General features: G+C 42.3%; 1 protein-coding gene and 1 long non-coding RNA gene across 2 annotated transcripts in view; one reads left to right on the top strand and one right to left on the bottom strand.

Annotated features, from left to right (window-relative positions):
- The window catches only part of LOC115092029, a 138,088-nt gene extending 130,823 nt beyond the window's left edge, over window positions 1-7,265 (top strand). The window contains exons 3-4 of the long non-coding RNA XR_003856882.1: window positions 1,706-1,794; window positions 7,181-7,265. This is a non-coding gene — a long non-coding RNA (uncharacterized LOC115092029). The remainder of the gene's footprint in view (window positions 1-1,705; window positions 1,795-7,180) is intronic.
- Window positions 1-7,322, bottom strand: part of MYL5 (myosin light chain 5) — a 185,486-nt gene extending 178,164 nt beyond the window's left edge. The window contains exons 1-2 of the mRNA XM_029602476.1: window positions 7,217-7,322; window positions 6,766-6,873 (exon numbers count right to left, since the gene is read on the bottom strand). Of these exons, the coding sequence (XP_029458336.1) occupies window positions 6,766-6,873; window positions 7,217-7,219 (111 nt within the window). The 5' untranslated portion in view covers window positions 7,220-7,322. The remainder of the gene's footprint in view (window positions 1-6,765; window positions 6,874-7,216) is intronic.
- Window positions 7,323-15,725: the final 8,403 nt, after the last annotated feature.

Here is a 15,725-nt window from a genome sequence, read left to right as displayed (position 1 = left end):
AAAGGAGTTGTTTTAAAGGTGGATTACTGTTATAGCAAAAGAACCCTCTAAAACAGGTAATTTAACTCCTGTATTCCTTCTCGATGGGTTTATATATTTCATTACCATATTATGTTCTTTTTGTTAAAGCTACAATAGGATTGGCAAACAGTCTCCAGAAGCTGTATCACAAAAACAAGTGTATACTAGTTCACATTAAACACCAGAAAAATAGCTTAGTACGAAAATCAGGAAAAATGTAAATAGATGTGCCAAACACATCTAATGCATTTTCTGAAGAGCCTACAACTAGAACTGACAAACAGGATCATTCATCAAAATGAGTTAGGGCATTAACACAGCCATTAGGGCCCTAATGCCTGTGATAAAGCCACAACGAATGTGTTATTTATTGCATCGTGAGATGCGTATGCAAATGTTTAAATTTTAGTCAAAGGGGAGGATTTTGGGCGGGTTGTTTAATGTTCCATGTGATAGCACATCACATTATCATACGTTTTTAAAGGTAGAAATAACTACACCTTTTTTCCTGATGTTAAGATGTGCAATATGCCTGAAATGGGATTTGCAATATTTATCACAAATCCCATTTTGGGCAGGAGAAGAAAGGAGAGGAGAGAAGAAGAGGAGAAAGATAGAGAGAGAGAGAGCCTCTGGATCACACACATATCAGTCAACTATTTATACCACTGTAGGAGGGTCAATTAGTAACTCGAGGTGAGGTTTTGGTGATGGTCTAGAGTTTTAGTGCCAGTTTTATATTTACAGTGAGATGTACGAACAGTACAGTACACATCAGTGAACATTTGATGTGACATGGAATGAGGAAAGGTACACAAAGATGAGATTTCTACACTTTACTCTCACCCTAGCTTGATAGCACCTAGGTAGAGAGTTCATCAAGCTAGGGTGAAAGTACATTGTAGAAATCTCATCTTTGTGTACCTTTCCTCATTCTAAATCACATCAAATGTTCACTACTGTGCTGTTCATAGTCTCACTGTGAACGTAAAATTGACCCCAAAACCCTAGTCCACCACCAAAACCTCACCTCGAATTACTAATTGGCCTTCCTACAGTGATATAAATAGTTGACTTATATGAGAGCCTTATAAAGAGTCTCTCTCAGCAGCCCAAAACAACCACACCCCCTTTTTTTTTTTTTTTTTTTTATCGTGGGCACTATTAATTCAAGAATTATAGCAAAATGATGAATCTAGGCCAAAGTTAGAAATTCCATTTGAGAATAGCTAAAGAACTGGCTAAAGAAGAAGCATCAGGTGGTTCATAATTAATGGCCCATACTGAAATTAGGAGTGGTCTAGTGGTTAGAGCAATGACCAAGAACTAGGCAAACCAAACATTCAAATCCCATTTCTCCTTCTGACATTCTTTGTGACCTGATACAAGTCATTCTTGAGCCTATTCAATAAACTCCCACTAAATAAAAAATAGCATGGGCTCCCCCCCAAAAAATTACAGGCCCATTAAAAAGCCACTTAAGAAGTCATACAAAAAGTCATGCATGCGCAAAAAAGTGCCCCCCAAAACCTATTACTGTGTGCAGAAATGCAAAAAGACGTGACTAAATAGCATGAGTTTGTTATTTACTGATGGTAAGCTAAATAATGTGAACATGCTACATAGAGATTACAGGCTTAACTGAGCATGTTCAGGTCTCTTTTTCTCTTGATTCTTCCTGCAGGTTTCCAAGGGGTATACACAACTAAGCCTGATACATGAAACTTGCTTGTCATTGCACAGGGAAGAAGGTAGAGAACTACTGTACTCTAGGTGAGTAGGTCAGAGAATTCCAAGAGAGAAGAAAACTAATATAACTTCATGTTTAGAACCTTATATCTTATATGTCAGTAAGGATCTTCAAGACCCAGATTGGAACCTGGCTGCCCTGTCTCAGAATGGCACCGGCATCTGACTATTCCCTCTCTATGATCACTCAGTAATGAAGGCTCAGCCAGGCCAATCAATCAATGGGCTAACAAGCATCCCAAGGAATCCAGATGGTCGTGGGAAATGGGGGAGTCCCGTCCAGTGAGACAGATACATACTATTGGCTGGCTGGAATCCCTTTCCAATTATGAAACCACTGTTGTGCAGATGCATCATTGGAAAGCAACCCCATCCAGTTGTTAGTTTGTGACTGTATCATTGGAGAGGACTTCCCTTGTAGCCAGAGCTTGCAGCAGGAGCAACATGGAGTGCTGATACCTTTTCTAGGGATAAGGTATGTTGATGCCCCAGGCAGTTGCCTGTCTCATCCACTCCTTCTGACAGCCTGGGCATAGCAATGGCAGCACAACTCAGTGTTCTACTGCATTCAAACCAAAACAATTGGTCAACCACAAAAGGATTTTGAAGCTTAGAATGCTTCTCAGCTTCAAGTCTCTGAATGTCTGCAGTGCTCTGTGGCTACACTAACAATGTTGATAGCAGTAAAAACCTTTGTTCTGTAGAAAGCTACTGCTTGGAAATATATCTGCCTTGTGTAAACAAAAGTGGATTATTTTTGCTTAAGTGTGTGTCAATGTGTCTCATCTGTTCCCGCTCACTCTCTAGCTCTCTGACATTTTCTCCCTCTCCTCCATGTCACCTCTGCCCTGCTATTTCCCTGTGATATTTTTTTGTATATTTGGGGAAGAAGAACTTGGGGGGTGAGAACTAATCAGTCACTTTCCCCTGGGGCAGTTCTCCTGCATGGAAGGCCCCTGATTTTGTGACTCATTTGGGAATTCTTACTTGCAAAAGAGTGAAGAGACAGCAGAAGTATTAGGAGCTGTTTCTATTCTTGTAGGTTGCACTTTTTAACTCCTCTGCTGGACTTTAAATGTTTGTATATGACAACTAATTTATGTGTGTGGGAGAGTTTGTGTAAATGGGGGGGCCTCAACTCCATTTTCTGGCTAGTTACAAAAGCAGCAGGGGAGTTCCACCCAGGAGAAAGTGACTAACAGCCCCCCCCACCCCCCAAGTTCTTCCACAAGAAAACCTATAAGAAAAAAATCTTTCATAGGGAATCAGCAGGACAGGGGAGACATGGAGGAAAGAGAGAGAATGACAGCCATCAGAGGGAAGTGGTAGGGAGACATGTTGACACAAACTTGAGCACTTCAAAAATATATCCACCGTTTTGCAATAAAGATATATGTATTTCCAAGCAATAGGTTTCCAGAAGACATTCTGTCATTGACATCATTAGTGTAGCCAGAGACAACTCTAGGCACAAGCGCCAGCATACTATCGAGATACATGCCGCAGTATGGGTGTGTCTTTAACCCTTAAGAGATACAAGCTGGTGCGAGAGGACAGCTGCATATCTTCAGTTAAACACAACTAGAGGTGACCGTGGTACATCCATTTTTTAGATACTAAGGGGCAGATTTTAAAACCTATGCGCTCAGCCTACATTTATGTGCACTACCCGGCGCGCACAAATGTACGCCCGATTTCATATCATGCACGCACCGCTGCATGCATGCTATAAAATCAGGGGTCGGCGAGCGCAAGGGGGTGCACACTAGTGCAACTTGCGTGCGATGAGCCCTGGGGAGACCAGCTGGCTTTCCCCGTTCCCTCCAAGGCCATTCCAAAAATCGGAGCAGCCTCAGAGGGAACTTTCCTTCCCCCCCTCCCTATCTTCCCCTCCCTTTCCCTACCTGTCCCGCCCCTAGCCCGAAACTCCCCCTCTACCTTTGTTGTCGAAGTTACGCATGCCGGCCAAGTGCCGGTGCATGATACCCCAGCCCAGCAGCCAACAGAATATTCCAAACTGTAGCCCCTGAGGCAGCTCTATCCATAGAGCAAAACTTGGCCAGAGTCAGGCTGAAATACTGTGAGAATAAAGTTCTTTTACTATACACCGATCTTGTTCTTCTTGGTCGCTACACAGCTAAATTGGATTGGCTTCCGGTTTGTTTTTTGGGTAAATAGCATTCTTTTAGTGATCTTCATTAAATATCATGGAGAATGAGTATAAATCACTGTTTAGGCATGAGTTCATAAATCCCTCATTTACATACATTGTACTTTAATTTTCATTGTATGTATGCTCTTACTAACATCTTTTAGAATCACCTTAATATGAACAGTAAGGTTTTCCTATATAGCATGAGAGCTTTACCATGCACTATAAAGTATCTTCCATTGTCTCAGGCACCTATTTAAAGGTCTGCATTCAAAATAATTTATCAGGTAACTTTTGTGATGCTTGGACAAATTCCCTTCCTCCAGTGGTGAAATTTTAGCTGGGTAAGACATTTAACTGAGTAAAAGGAGGTAGGATGGGGGGAATTCCAGGGGCAAGGCTAAAATGTATCATGTCTAGCCAAATAAACATATATGGGTAAGTCTGTTTGGGTAAATCATTGTTCTAAAATTACATGGGTAAGTTCATGTGGGTAACTTTAAGCAGCCGAACACTTATGTGGCTGCACGCAACTGAATATCTGGCTAATGTTACGCAGGCAACTCTCCCTGGCTTGTACTATTGGACCTCTTAGACTTCAAGTTATTTGAGGCAAGAACTTGCAATAAGTGAATAATAATTCTGTAAGTCACCTTGACCATTATGTAGAAAGTAGGGCTAAAAATTCAAAATATTATTATTTTTAACAAGTGGGGCTCAGCAAGGGTTATAGATAAAACACTTGGCTGGGTGATCAGAGCGTTGGATGTAGTATATTTGGATATCAGTAAGGTCCTTGACACACTTCCGCACAGTCAACTTTTAAATAAACTAAGCACCCTTGATATGGGCCCTAAAGTGACCAACTGGATTGGAAACTGATTGAATGGGAGGCCACAAACTGTAGAGGAAAATGGAGCTCACTTTTTGCTAGCATTATCCACAGAGATCAGTCTTTGAACCAGTTCTTTTCAACATTTTGAAAGTGATATTGTGGAAGAGTGATCAGGAAAGTTTTCTCTTTCTGTGGCTGATACCAAAATTTGCAACAAAGTAGACCCCAAGAAAGTGTAGAAAGCATGAGGAGGCATCTAGCAAAACTTGGTCATGAATATGGAAGCTAAATTTAATGCTAAAAAATGCAGAGTTATGCAAAAGCCTAAGGGACCAGTACAGTCTAGGGGTAAAATTTGTCTATGCATGAAAAAGAGTGGGATCAGAGCATGATCATATCTGATGATCCCAATGTGGCCAAATAGGTGGTTAAGGCAAAAGCAAAAACCAGAAAGATGCTTGGTTGCCTAGTGAGAGGAACAGTCAGCAGACAAAAGAAGGCGATATTGGCTCTGAGACCTCATTTTGAATTGAATACTGTGTATAGTTCTGGAGACCACACCTTCAAAAGGATATAAAACTAGATGGAGTTAGTCCAGAGGGTGGCTACTAAAATGGTCAGTGCTCTTCTTTGTAAAGCATATAAGGACAGATTTAAAGATTTAAACATGCATACCCTAGAGGAAAGACAGGGTAGGGGAGATATGATAGAGACATTTAAATACCTTAGATATATCATTGCACAGGATGCAGGTCTCTTTCAATGAAAAGAGACTTTGGAACATGGGGGTCATGGGATAAGGGTGAAAAGAGGTAGACAGGAGTAATTTAAGGAAGTATTTCTTTACTGAAAGGATGATGGATGAATGGAACAGTGGAAGTGATGGAGGCAAGGATAGTATCTGAATTCAAGAAAGCATGGGACAATCATGAGGGAGTGGTAGGAATTGTACAGCTAAGCAGTTTTGTGCATAGGCAGACAAAATAGGCCTTACTGTATTTTTCAGATGTCATGTTTCTATGTATATTTAATATTTTTATCAATGATCCGAAGTAAGGCATATGCCATTTTTGCAGATGGCATACTGCAAACATGTTGGAGGACTCATTTGATTTAAAAGGCCTCGAAGGCTGCAAACCATTGTCTTTTTCAGCTGAGTTTGCAGGATCTCTCTAATGAATATGCATAACATAGACTGAGCCAGTATGCATGCAAATCTAATGTCATTCATACTGTCTCATTAGGGATATCCTGAAAATATGACTTGCGGCCCCCAAGGACCAAAGTGCTCCACTGCTAGTCTGTGGCATCTCCTGTAAAGCACTGCTTTACAGGAGATGCCACAGACAGATGATGGTTGTGCACAAGACTTCAATAAGTAAGTTGAAAAGAAAGACGGACATGGTCTTTAAGGAAACAGGGATTGGTGGGTATGATGATGGAGTTAAAGCGATAGAAGAAATGAGCTGATTCAAGGAATTAGGCTAATTGCTATATTTTTGGGTGGGAAGGAATTTTTCTAATGTGCTTCAAATTTGGCTAGAAATACACAGTGGGGGTTTTTGTCTTCTTCTAGCTTACCCTGTAGGGAAAGCTCTGCAAGCTGTCAACCAACTATAGAAATTCCTATAAGCCATCTCTGGGGAAGCAGTTTGAATTGTAACACAGTCATTGTAGATATTTTCTTCTATATTCTATGGATAAAATCACAAGTATTAGATCAGCTCACTAATATTGGCTAACAAGCTCCATTTCTTGTCATAAGTATTAGCAATATCTTTTTTTCTTAAATGCTGATTTTTAAACTTGCATTTTCAAGATTAAATTCATACCATGTCTAGGCATAAAAATGAAAAGTGCTGACTTTCTTGCATAAAAATTCTCACTGTTAAATTTAACATAAGGACCTGATTATCAAGGTCTTTTTCTCATAGACACAGAATGGTAGAGAAGATTAGTGAATCAGGCTTTTAGGACTATTCATTATTCCCATCAATTGTTTTCTTACTTCCTTAAACTCCTGGATCTGAGTCTGTTCAAAGTTGGAAAACACGTTGGATGAAGCTCTTTGTGCACGTTTGGCTCCACCCTCCTTCTTTTTAGTCTTTCTGCTGGCCTTTAATAAAGACAACATAATATATAAAGAATTAAACAAAAAGGAAACAGGAAAAAGTATACTTTAATCATTGCCTAATATTGCAGATTTTACATATATTATGTTTATAAAATGAATAGTTTTGTTGTAAAATATTTTCCAAAGTACATATATCATATCAGTACTGGAGATAATGCTTCTGAATTTATTTTATTATTAGTTCTATTTGAAGTTATCTGAAAGCCTATCAACTACAACATGATTTATTATAATCACAAATTTAAAAAAAAACACTTTTCTTAAGTCTTTTGACTTTCATATATTACAGTTACTTGGGATCATTCCCATTTTGGGATCTACTCACCATCTTTGCTTTGATCCTGGAGCAATCCGCTGTGCTAGTTACTCTGAGCCATGCAGTTTATAAAGCACCTCTTGACAGAAGGGAAAATCTCAATCTAAGCAACTACTGTGTCCCTAAGGAGAGTTCACACTTCAAAGGCAAGTCCAATCATAATAATTTACTCCATACATGGGCTGATATTTTAGATACACTTTGGTGTCCTGGGAATTAGCCAACTGGTATGTACACTTGAAATACACTAAATATCTTTAGTGTCAGTTCTACTAATGTTGTATTACTTATTCAATAGTGTACACTGAAGTTACTACAAAGTATGTATGTACTATAGTATTTAGAAATAAAGGTCAGTAAATAAGTTGTAAGTGATTCCATTTTATTGGACTATTTCAATACATTTGTAACTAGTTTTCAAGGGATATTTTCTCTGGTATCAGGTCAGTATAAAATGAACTAAGCATGATGTTACCTGAATATGCAGGTAAATTACAGGTTGCATTACAATGGTAATGTCATAATGGGTTTTTAAAGTTATAAAGCAAAAGGATGTGTGCTGTGTTCACAAACAGAAACATATTTGGAATATACAGAAACCACAGCCACCATGGATATTCTATCAGCTCTCAAAAACAAGAAGGTAGGCGATCTAAAAAAGCCGTTAGGTAAACAAAAGGGATAGATGCCAAAGTCTTTTTCAAATCTTTATTGTGGTGGAGACGTATTTAAAATAACTGCCCGACTCAGGCAGAGTTTCGCCGCTCTTACAACAGCTGCCTCAGGGGCTTAGACACTCATCTGGACTCAGGACCATTAAAAAAGCTTCAAGCTTATGTTTCAATATCATTTAAAAGTAATCCGCAGTGGGAACGTATCTTAATTTCTCCGGCGCGCACATGTTATAAAATTGCACGTCCATGTGAACGCACTGGGTAGCACGCACACATGGACGCGAGCGCGTAGTTTTTGAAAATCTACCCCATACTTTCTATGGGGTTTTTTTATGTTTATTGTTTCTGTAAAACAAAAACCAAGGAAAACAAAGAAATGTACAAATAGTACATAAAGGGGTAGATTTTTAAAGTTATGCGAGGGCGTAGATTTGTTCACACAACCTGATGCGAACAAATCTACGCCCGATTTTATAACATGCGCGTGCTGCCACACGCATGTTATAAAATCCAGGGTCAGCACATGCAGGAGGGTGCACAATTGTGCAACCTGCACGTGCCGAGCCGAGCAGCCTGCCTCCGTTCCCTCCGAGGCCGCTCCGAAATCAGAGCAGCCTCGGAGGGAACTTTTTATCCTGCCCCCCCCCCCACCTTCCCCTCCCTTCCCCTACCTAACCCACCCCCAAGCCCTAACTAAATCCCCCCCTACCTTTGTTAAAAAAGTTACGCCTGCCCAAGGCAGGCGTAACTTGCGCGCACCAGCGGGCTGCCGGCACACCATTCCCTGGCTCGGGGACTGGTTCGGAGGCCTTAGCCATGTCACCGAAACACCCCCGGGCTGGCACCACACCCACGGCCCCGTCCCCAGAACACCCGCAAATGCCGTGCTGCCCCCGACGCCCCCCCAAGCAAAGCCCCGGGACTTATGCGCATCCTGGGGCTTTGCGTGCGCCGGTGGCCTATGCAACAGGCGCGCCGACGCACAGGGCTTTTAAAATCTGCCCAAAGAAATCATACTTCTTCCATTACATATCTCCAAACTAGAAACAAGTCCGCATTTTCAAAAGGGGGGATAATACATTAAGGAACAAAACATCCATCATAGAACAGAGAGAAATAGAAAGAAAAATGAGTAATGCCATTTTAACATCCAGCTATTCCCATATCAACCAATTCTTTCTCCAGACTATTATTAACCTTTATCAGAGATGAATGCTTTCAAATAAAGTGTGTCATAAAATACAAATGTATTATTCTGAAAAAAAACCTAAATATTTGCATGGGAACTTAACAAAGAAGGTGGCTCCAATATTAAGCACCGTTTGCTTCAAAAGAAAGAAATTTCTTCCTTCTCATTTGTATCTCATGAGAGACGTCAGGAAAAACTTTTATTTTATTCCCACAAAAACCTTTATTCTGGCTATACTTATAGAAAATAGCATCTCTATTAAAGTGGCCCTTGTAGATACTATATCAATAGAGACTTCTAAAAAAGTTGATATATAAGGGCTCCCTTGCCCAAGAGGTGACAATACCTCATTGTCTATATTTAACCTTCTCTACCAAAGCAAATAATATATTTTTTAAATAAAAGGGATTTGATCTTCTGAAAAGCAATTTTATGACATGTATGCATCCATGTGCTCGTAGTTCCGGGGCGTGCACATGGGCACACCGATTTTATAAAAGTACAAAATCCGCACATACATGCCAGCCGGATTTTAACATCCACACATGCATATGTGGGCGGCCTGCAACTCTCGCATGCAGAGGTGGATTTTCCAATTACGTGCGGCTCTAAATTGCACATGTGCGCTTGTGCACAACTTTTTATGCAGGCATGAACAGCTGCCCCCTTCCCAGTGCAGGAAGCCTGGCTGGGCCATGGTGGAGCCCACCCCACCACAGCCTGAAGTGAAGAGTCTGGCAGGGCCATGACTGAGTCCATCCCACCATAGCCCGAAATTTAAGAAGGCCGTGTGTATATGTCTGTGTAAGAGCTTGTATGTCTGCATGAAAGCCTGTGGATGTATATATATGTCTATACAAGAGCCTGTATGTGTGAGAATCTATGTGCCTGTGTGTCTATGTGATACCTGGTGTGCATGTATGTGTGCGAGCCTATGGTTGTGTGTATATGTCTGTACAAGAGCCTGTATATTTGAGAGCCTGTGTGCATGTGTGTGTATCTGTGTGAGAGCCCCCCCCCTATGCCCGTAAATCCAGGTGGATTTACGGGCATGGGGGATTACACGTGCCAGGGCTATTTTCAAAAGGCCCAGCAGCGTGCATGTAAGTCCTGGGGCTTGAAAAAATGGGTGGTCCGGGGGCTGGGCATAGCCAGAGGCCTCCGTAAGGCCGCTGGGCTGGGGGAAATCGCACGCTGGCACGCTCAATATTGCCGGCGTCAGCTTTCCGCACCAGTGGCTGTCAGCAGGTTTGAGAACCAACGCCGGCAAAATTGAGCGTCGGCTGTCAAACTCGCTGACAGCCGTCGCTCCTGTCCAAAAAGAGGCGCTAGGGACACTAGCGTGTCCCTAGCGCCTCTTTTTACCGCGGGCCCTAATTTAAATAAATTAATTTACTGAATCGCGCACACAAGAGAGATTTTTACTGTATCGGTCCGTAAGTAAGATAGATTTATCCGGCTATCTTACTTAGCCAGATAAGTAGCCCTATAAGACTTATCCGAGTAAGTAGTGTTAAAATCGCCACTTAGCTGAATTATTCAGAACGTATCTAATCATTTTGGGCAGGTGGACGATAGTATACTCCTATTTGAATATCTAAATGCTCATATCTTTTACATGCATTCAAATGTTGCAGGGTAGATTTATGCATATTGTATAACCCACACATAGGGTTATAAAATTCAATACTGGGGTAGATCTGTCCACGGTTATATACATACATATATGGGCACACGCACAGATGTTTTAAAGTTTTCTTAGTCTAAGAGTTTTGTTTCAGCACACCCTCATCTCATCTTGACGTTAAACATCTGACTGCCTCATCTAGGAAGAGCACCATAGAAGATTGTCAAATCATCTACTAAAATGCCTCTAAACATAACAATCAATCAGTGAAATACTCAGTCACTTCAAAGAAGTAAACACTTTCAACTATAATAATCTAGGAGAAGGGATGTGGATCATGTGCTTTATAAATAAAACTTATATGAGATTTTGCATTATGTCATTTCACCAATAGGGGTTGGAATTATGGCAGCCTTGTGAAGGAGTATACTATCATCCACTAGTCAAAATGATCAGACAGATAATGAAATGCTAAGAGAGATCAGGGAAGCTAACCAATATGGCAGTGCAGTAATAATGGGATATTTCAATTACCCCTATATTGACTGGGTAAATGTAACATCAGGACATGCTAGAGACATAAAATTCCTGGATGGAATAAATGACTGCTTCATGGAGCAATTTGTTCAGGAACCAACAAGATAGGGAGCTATTTTAGATTTAATTCTTAGCGGAACACAGGATTTGGTGAGACAGGTGGTGGGGCCACTTGGCAATAGTGATCATAACATGATCAAATTTGAACTAATGACTGGAAGGGGGCAATCTGTAAATCTACAGCTCTAAAACTAAATTTTTCAAAAGGGAAACTTTGATAAAATGAGGAAAATAGTTAGAAAAAAACTGAAAGGTGCAGCTGCAAAGGTTAAAAAAAAAAATGTACAACAGGCATGGACATTGTTTAAAAATACAAGCTTAGAAGTGCAGTCCAGATGTATTCCATGCATTAACAAAGATGGGAGAAAGGCAAAACGATTACTGGCATGTTAAAAGGTGAGGTGAAAGAGAGTGTTTTAGCCAAAAAAAAAAATCCTTCAAAAATTGGAAGAAGGCTCCATCTGAAGAAAATAGGAAAAAGCATAAGCATTATCAAGTTAAGTGTAAAACATTCATAAGGCAGGCTTAAGAGAGAATTTGAAATGAAATTGGCCGTAGAGGCAAAAACTCATAATAAAAACCTTTTTAAATATACCCAAAGCAAGAAACTGGTGTAGGAGATGGTTGGACCGTTAGATGGCTGAGGAGTTAAAGGGGCTCTTAGGGAAGATAAGGCCATTGCAGAAAGACTAAATGAATTCTTTGCTTCTGTGTTTACCAATGAGGAAGTTGGGGAGATACCGGTTCCGGAGATGGTTTTCAAGGGTGATGATTCAGATGAACTGAACCAAATCACTGATTGACAAGCTAAAGATTAGCAAATCAGGAGATCACGTGATGTGGTGAGCTGGCTGGACGTTTTCCTCACCAGCTCCGGGGCCCACTTCACATACCGCGCTGCATCCGCATGTGAATAACCCACGAACCGAGATAAAAACTTAGCTGGCGAGAAGAGCACATGTCCATAACCCGATATATGAACAGACTGAACACCCCGATGACATCCAAAGGAGGTAAAAAGGAAAAAGAAAAACCGAGGGCTGCCTCCCCCAAAATGGCGACCGCGGGTGAAGGTGGGCTCTCTCAACCCTCTTCGGGGCTTACCATCGACGACATAAAAGCGGCAATTTGCGAAGCTTTGGACGAAAAATTAAATCACATAACCACGCAGATAGGGGAGATCAAGGAGACACTAGCCGATTTGAACCCCCGCATTGATCATATGGAAAACCGCATCTCAAGTGTGGAAGATGACGCGATTCAAACCGAGCGCAAGATGGCGGACACTGAAAAACGGCTCAAACAATTACACGACAAAATAGATGAACTTGAAAACAGAGCTAGAAGGGAGAACCTACGATTCTTAGGTTTTCCGGAGAGTGTGGACGAGAAAACACTGAGCACCGTTTTAACTGAGTGGCTACCAGAGGTTCTCAATCTCCCACATCTGAAAGAAAAATTGATCATTGAGAGGGCCCATCGACTAGGGGCAAGGAAGGAAAATCAATTGCACCCCCGCTTGGTAATCGCAAGAATTCATAACTATGCCCATAAGGCGGAAATATGGCGGGCCTCTCGCAGCACAAAAGAAATTGAATACCACGGGCACAAAATACGCATCTTTCAAGACTTTTCGGCGGCAGTCTCTGAGATGCGCCGCAGCTTCTCCCCCATGTGTATTCGCATGCATAACCAGGGCATTAAATTTTCACTGCTTTACCCTGCCCGGCTTCGCATCTGGTATGAGGACAAGAGCCATCTCTTCGAGAAACCAGAAACGGCGAAAGTTTTTCTTGACAAGCTCAAGCTTCAATAAATAGTTTTTCAACGACGAGGCGAGGCCGGCAGGGAAGGAAAAGTTTTTTATTATTGTTTCTTTCCCTGAGCACGAGTGACATTGCATACCTTGGTTTTTTTCTTTTTGTCCCTCCATAAGCTGACATGGCAGGCGAGTTGCAGCGGGACCGCGGGGGGGGTGGGGGGGAGGGGAGGGCATGCGGTGACCGGCATGGGCAATAGCAGCGACGAGTAGAAGGTCGGTCCATGGCGCTGGCTGTGCCCCCCCCCCCCTCCCTACCATCAACCACCAAAATCAAACTCCAATCCCGATACGGGAGCAAGGGGAGGAGAAAGGGGGAAAGGAGAAAAAAAAAGAAAAAGAAAATGAGGGGGAAGATGAGACGCCACACTAACAGCAGTCGACGGGCGGACCTTGGCGGGGACAAGAGGAGAGAGACACCGTGGAAAAAAAAAAACAACCTCCAAACTGAGCCACAGCTTCCCCCGATGACTGTTTTGGCTGCGTGGCGACACCTCGGGCGAGGGGGAGCATTTATGGGAGCTTCCTTATGGGAGGCCCCGAATCGGCCGCCCGACGCTGGTTTCGAGCAACTGACTGATATGTTTGGGCCTTGCGAGCGAATGGGTTGCGCCCTGGAGGTGAGGTGTGTGGTTCGTGTGCTTCGTTTCTACCCTCCTTTCCACAGCCGGAAGATGAGGGACAATCTTCAAAATGTACCTAGCGATTGTGACCTCCGCCCGGGCCAGGGGGCAGACTAAAATAGCCTTACGGGGAGGGAACAGAGGGGAGACAACACACGCGGACTGAGGCCTAAAAATATCCTAGGAGTATGAGCGCCAGTACAACTCGAGTGCCACAGCTTTCGGTTTGCTATTGGGACATAGTTAAACCAGGCAAGCTGACATCCGAACAAAAAAACAAAACAAAACAAAACAAAAAACAAAAACCGGTTATGTTATTTACATGCATGTGTTTAGTTCTTGTTAGTATTTGGTGAAGTGGTAACCCCGGACACATCAATCGGGTCTCCACGTCTCCAGTTAGAATTGGAGAAGTATTGTTCATGTTTAGTTTGGGAACGGGGGAAGGGGGGGGGGAGGGGATAGTGGGAAAGGGGAGGGGGAGGGGGAGGGAACAGAGGGAGGAAAGGGAGGAAAGGGACTGTTGATCTGTGTAACACCGCTGTGGGGGGTTGAATTGGGTACTCTGCTAGAATAATGGGACAGCAGTGACAACGTAAAGGGAGGGGGTAAAAGCCCTCCCCATATGGTGGCTAGTGGATGGGGCATGGTGGAGGGGACGGCCAGGCTGGGGGCCGACCCTCGAAAATTATTTTCCTTTATCAGATTCGACCAGGACTCACCTTACTTAAGCTAATGTAATGCCACATCTGGTATCGTGGAACGTCAACGGACTGGGTACCCCAGTAAAACGAAAAAAAGTGTTGGCACATTTAAAAAGGTTGAATGCGGATGTGGCCTGTATTCAAGAGACACACCTCACAAAAATCGAAAGCCAAAAACTACAAAGAGACTGGGTGGGCACCTGTATCTATGCAGAGGCGCAGCACCGCAAAGCAGGGGTGGCGATATTGGTGAACAAAAACACACATTTTCAAATCGTTAAGACTATTGCAGAACCTGCTGGCCGATATCTTATTGTGTTGGGGAACTGGAATAACAAACCAGTGACTATATGTAACATCTATGCCCCAAATATTTATAATCACAGGTTTTTTGAGAACATCTGTAACTTACTACAGATACACGCTCACGGCACACAGTATGTGGTGGGAGACTTTAATGGTGTACATGATGTTTCCTTGGATAAGAGTGCTTCCCCGCTGCCACCTATAGGGGGTGGACTAAAGGGAGTCACCTACTTATGTCGCTATCTTGATCTTCTCGATGTTTGGCGAACCCTCCACCCAAATGAGAGGGACTACACCCATATTTCGCGGTCCCACCACACACTATCCCGCATTGATTACATCTTGGTTTCCAGGCGGGAGTTCTTTACAATTTCCAGGGCCCAGATAGAACCTTTAGCTATCTCAGATCATACCCCCATTTCTATTCAGATTAACACCCCCGGATCTAAAAATGGTCAACGTATATGGCGTTTGACACTTTTTGAAGGACGATTCTCGATTTAAGGCATTCCTTAAAGAGAGGTGGCTAGACTATGCCCAAAATAACAAACAACACGTCACTAACATACATCTATTTTGGGACACAGCAAAGGCCGTAATCCGAGGCGAAATTATCTCGTATGTCCATGCACGTAATAAAAGCATAAATCAGTCAATTTTAGACCTTGAAACCCTACTGGGAAAGGCAAAAAAGGCATTCATCCAACGAAATACCGAAGAACATAGGAAGGCATTCTATAGTATACTAGGACAGTTGAATACTCTGTTGGATACAAGAGCACAAGCTTACTTGTGGAAGGGCCAGCAATCTCTTTTTAAATTCGGTAATAAACCCAGCCGATTGCTGGCACATTTAATTAAACCGCAGAGAAAAAAATCCTTTATTACTAGCTTAAAATCCGAATCCGGGAGAGATGTGTATAGTGAGCTCGAGATTACTGAGCTATTTAGACAGTTCTATAGTACCTTGTACACATCT

Source organism: Rhinatrema bivittatum, chromosome 1 (assembly GCF_901001135.1).
Source record: "Rhinatrema bivittatum chromosome 1, aRhiBiv1.1, whole genome shotgun sequence".
NCBI classification, from domain to species: domain Eukaryota; kingdom Metazoa; phylum Chordata; class Amphibia; order Gymnophiona; family Rhinatrematidae; genus Rhinatrema; species Rhinatrema bivittatum.
This window is presented reverse-complemented; position numbering and strand designations above follow the sequence as displayed.